Source organism: Alligator sinensis, unplaced genomic scaffold (genome assembly GCF_000455745.1).
Source record: "Alligator sinensis unplaced genomic scaffold, ASM45574v1 scaffold778_1, whole genome shotgun sequence".
Classification (NCBI taxonomy): domain Eukaryota; kingdom Metazoa; phylum Chordata; order Crocodylia; family Alligatoridae; genus Alligator; species Alligator sinensis.
Genome location: NW_005842946.1, coordinates 472,998 through 477,592, shown reverse-complemented (window position 1 = coordinate 477,592; position 4,595 = coordinate 472,998). Strand labels below are relative to the sequence as shown.

The 4,595-nt window shown below is 56.5% G+C and overlaps 1 protein-coding gene across 1 annotated transcript in view; it reads right to left on the bottom strand.

The window, feature by feature from the left end:
- Positions 1–2,386: 2,386 nt before the first annotated feature.
- Positions 2,387–4,595, bottom strand: part of RBM3 (RNA binding motif protein 3) — a 3,755-nt gene continuing 1,546 nt past the window's right edge. The window contains exons 3-7 of the mRNA XM_006036323.3: positions 4,267–4,373; positions 3,981–4,086; positions 3,812–3,890; positions 3,228–3,289; positions 2,387–3,108 (exon numbers count right to left, since the gene is read on the bottom strand). Of these exons, the coding sequence (XP_006036385.1) occupies positions 3,229–3,289; positions 3,812–3,890; positions 3,981–4,086; positions 4,267–4,373 (353 nt within the window). The 3' untranslated portion in view covers positions 2,387–3,108; position 3,228. The remainder of the gene's footprint in view (positions 3,109–3,227; positions 3,290–3,811; positions 3,891–3,980; positions 4,087–4,266; positions 4,374–4,595) is intronic.

Here is a 4,595-nt window from a genome sequence, read left to right as displayed (position 1 = left end):
CCAACCCCCTCCCCCACCCCGTGAACAGCCCCCAGCACCCACCTGGCTCCCAAGGGGTAGTGATGCCCCCCCCCAACTTCAACTGCTGGCAGCTCAGGGTTGGAGAACAGCCAAGTGTAACACCAGAGCTGATACAGGCCAGAGCTAGATACATCCCTTCTTCCCTCAAGCTCTCATGCCCCCAACAGGCCTGATGAAGTCAGAGAGACGGGGGCAGTGAGGGCAGATGAAGCAGAGAAGGCACATGGGACAATGGTGATATTAGATGAAGCTGCAGGGACACCATACAACATGCTGTCACTTCAAGGACCTGCAATGCCTTCACCCCCAGCACCCGCACACTGGTGACATCATGCCCATGCTGCAATCAGGTACCCCCTGGCTTCAGGGGTGGTGAGGGTGGAGGGGGTCCAGTACTGTCCCGCTTCCATCCAGACCTTTATCAAGCAAGGGGGAAAAAAAGGACAAGGGATGGGCAGGGGCAGACACCTGGCTTCCTCGCCTCCTTACTAGGTCCCTGGGAAAAATGGAATCCAAATGCATCCTCTCCCCATGCCCCCGACTCCTAACTCCAGCCCTGGTCCTTGCAGGCCTCCACCTCCCAACACGTATTATGCTGATGCCTGCCTCGAGGGAGGGGCCAGACTCCAGCTCCCCTTTACCAGCCACATGGTTCGCCAACACATGGTATTGTCCCCATGCTACGTTCCACTGGTGCATTCTGCGCATGTGCGCTGGTGGCACCCGGCCACTCCCCCCTCTAGCAGGGGCCAGGGGCCTGCCCTCCCTCACTGGGCGTGCGCAATGGGTGGAGCCTTTAGGCCTGCCCCTCTGCATCTGGCTCCTCAAAAACACGGCGGCAGCCCTCGCGCACTATATCCGACTCCATCGCCTGCGGCTGGTGGTCTCCTCCCAGCTCCGGGGTGGAGAACAGCTGGATAGGACACCTGGGTTCCCTCGGCCCTGAGGGAAGAGGCTGGAAGCGGGGCTCACTGCCAGCTCAGGGACAGTGGGGGGTTTGAACAAGGGGCTATGAGCACAGCTTCCTGCATTCCCAGATGGGGGAAAAGAAGAGAGAAGGCCTGGGACATGTAGGGGTTACCCTGACCCAGGAAGGGTAGGGAGCCCGACTAAGGCTAAATATCACCTGGCTTTACCCCCCCCAAGCTTTTAGACATTCCACCAGCACTAGAGTTCAAGGCTACACCCAGAAAACACTGGGTGTACAGGGAGTGAGCAGAGCAGAAAGGGGGGGTGGGGGTGGAGGGAAGAGTAGGGCCTGGATGGAAGTGTGAGCCCCCTGCTTCAGAGGATATATTAGGGCAGCCCCAGGGGGTAAACCTCAGCTATGCACCTAAATCGCCAGGGAAGCTAGTGCCACCATAGGAAAGGGGTCCCCAGTTTCAGCTCTGGAGGCCTGGCCCTGGGGCTAGAGCCCAGAGCGCTCTGGAGACCTGTCCCATGGCCCAAACCCACCCCCTCCTTGTGTCCCCACTCAACACACAGCCAGAACCATCCAAACACTTTTATTGTCCTTGCCCAGCTGAGCCCCTACCTGACTGCAGCCCAGGTCCAGGTCCTGCATCGCCCATGGAATGGGTGGCTGGGTTACTGCAGCCTGTGAAGCTGCTCCTCCCCAGAGCCAACTGCATCAGGCCTTACCTTGGCAAGGCTGCAAGAAAGGTCCTTCCAGGCCAGCAGCTCTCATCTTCCCCCTGCCAAAGCAAAGCCAGGTTAGCAGCCACAGCTGGCCCCAGCCCCCCCCCACCCCAGGCTCCATGCACCCACACAAGCAGGACAGGTGAGCAGCTGGCTCTGGAGAGCAGCCATACATAGCCCCAGGCCAAGGGGCAAATCTGGAGAGACAAGTTACATTCAGACTGGCTGGCAAGGATTATCATCAGGCAGCCCCCAGAGATCCAGCAACACCCTGGGCTGGGGTTTCCAGCCCTGTGCAGCTCTAGCATGGTGCCCATACTGGGATCTCTCCCCCCATGTTGGCCTGCATAGCAGCAGGAAGCAGTGGAAAGACATCCAGTACTGCAATGCCGAGAGCAAATGGTACCCATGCCAGCCCCACAGGGCTCAAGGCCTCTATAGCAAGCAGCCCCTGCCTTGTCCTGCTCTCTGGGGCTGACACCAGAGCAGCAAGGGGTACAGGGATGCCTTGGGACAAGGTCTCGTACCATAGTCAACAAGGCCCGGTCATCTTGAGGGGCACAACTCTAGGCTTAGGGTCCTAAATCCTCCGGCAGGGGCTTCCCCAGCGATCCCAGGGGTACTGGGAGGCATCTGGATCACCCACGTGGCAGGCAGCGGCCTGCGGCCCAGCTCTGGCCCCCCGGAGCCAGGGATGCAATGAAACGGCAATGGTGAGAGCAGAGAGTTCGTTTCAGACTGTCTTTTAATGAGGCTTCGTGAAGCCAAAAAAAACCAAAACAAAACAAAAACAAAAAAAAACAAACAAAAAAACCAAAAGAAAAAGAGGAAAAAAAATAGTAAGATCTCACTGGAGTACAGGCAGCTCCCAGTACAGGCTGCAGGCAGTAGAAAACAAAACAAAAACAAAAAAAAACAAACAAAAAAACCAAAAGAAAAAGAGGAAAAAAAATAGTAAGATCTCACTGGAGTACAGGCAGCTCCAAGTACAGGATTCAGGCAGTAGAAAACAAAACAAAAACAAAACAACCCAAAACAAAAACCCCTCACCCCCACAAAAAGATGGGGGTGGGGTTAAGGGGAAAGACCACAGAGCTGTGCCCCATGGCTAGAGACTTCCCAGGGGAACAGGATGGGCACCCGAGCCAGAGGCATGGTGGTGGGGTGGGAGGATACAGACTGATAGTCAGGGCAAGCCCCCAGTGAACCAACAACAACAAAAAACAAACAAAAAACCAACCAAAACAAGTTAGAGAAGATGCAAAAATAAAAAAAAGGCAGCATTTCAACCAACTCGGAGACGGGCAGGCAGCTGCAGGCGGTGCGGCTGGGGCTCGTCTCAGGGCCGAGGCTGTCAGGGGGCAAATGGGAAGGGGGGACTGGACTCAGCGCAGCTCCACAAAACACGGCCAGTGGCAGGATGATGTCGGCTCAGGGAGGATGGGGGAGCTGAGGATGAGAAGCAGGGACAACAGTGAAGGCATCCCCCCCAAGTTGCCCGTGCTCTCCCCAGCCTGTGGGAAGGGAAATCAAGGCCCCTTCTCCCCTTCCCCCCCACCCCCCCTTACCTCAGTTTTCATAGTTGTCCCTGTAGGAGCCTGAGTAGCGGTCATTGTAGCCACCCTGGTTCCTGTAAGCCAAACAAAGGGATCAGATACTGGCTCAGGACACTCAGTGTTCCAATTACCTGTTCCTGGGGCTCTGCCCCAGAGCTGGCTGCACCTTGGTGCCACAGAAGCCTTCCCCAGGTAGTGCTTTAGTAGGTTGCTCCCCAGAGTTGGCCACCTCCAAGTGCCAGGCAAGCTCTCCCCATGCAGCATTCTACCGGGTTGTTCCCAAGAGCTGGCTGCATCTCAGCCACAGGCAAGCATTTTCCCTACTGCGTTCTATTAAGCTGTTCCTCATGCCGCATCCCAGAGCAAGCCGCACATGGACACCAGGCGAGGCCTCCTCAGTGTTCTATTCAGCTGTTCCCCAGAACTGGCTGCATCACATGGGCAGGGTTTGTGTGGCAGTAGTGTTATATTCAGCTGTTACAGCCCAGAGCTGACTGCATTGCAGCCACATATAAACTGTGCCCCTATGATGTTATTTAGTTGTTTCCTCATGCTCAGCCCCAAATCAGGCTGCACCTCCAGGCCAAGCAAGTCACCTGCCACCATAGTCTCGGGATCCACCGTAGCCTCCACTGCGGTTGTCGTAACGACCACCGTAGCCTCGGTCACCACCACCTACAAGAGAGAAAGGAGCAGCTTTGAGAGCCAGACCTCTTCCTGGTTTGTGACCATGGGGATGCTAGGAGCAGGATGAGGTGCACTCACCTCTGGAGTAGCCTCGACCTCGCCCTCGGCCTCCGAACATGCCCCCCCGGGTGCCCCGAGACGACTTCCCTGCATGGTCCACTCTGATCTGGCGTCCATCTACAGACTGCAGAGAAACAGCAAGAACTCAGGGGCTGTTACATTCTGGTTTTCCCTGCCTATCCCACACTAGATCTGGCTGCACTTCATCCTCCCTGTGGGTACTTAGGGCAAGAGGGTAATCTGGCTGCACTTCATCCTCCCTGTGGGTACGCAGGGCAAGAGGGTCCCCCCCCCATGGACTTACCTCTCCATTCATGGCCCTCATGGCAGCCGACGCATGCTCAGGGTTGGCGAAGGTGATGAAGCCAAAGCCCCTGGATCTCTGAGTCTCTTTGTCCTTAATCACAACCACTGGCAAGAGGATAGAGCAGGTTAGCGACCTTTGGGGGTGTGTGGGTAACACTGGCAGTCTGTCAACCCACTGGAAGCTACCAGATGCCTGGGCCTTACCCCCCTCCCCAGCTGAGACTGGCGAGATGCATGCCACCTTGCTTCTGTAAAGTTAGTGGTGTAGAAACTGATGCTGTGGGTGCTAGCTCTTTGACGCAGGGGCTACAGCTCAGCTTCATGTCT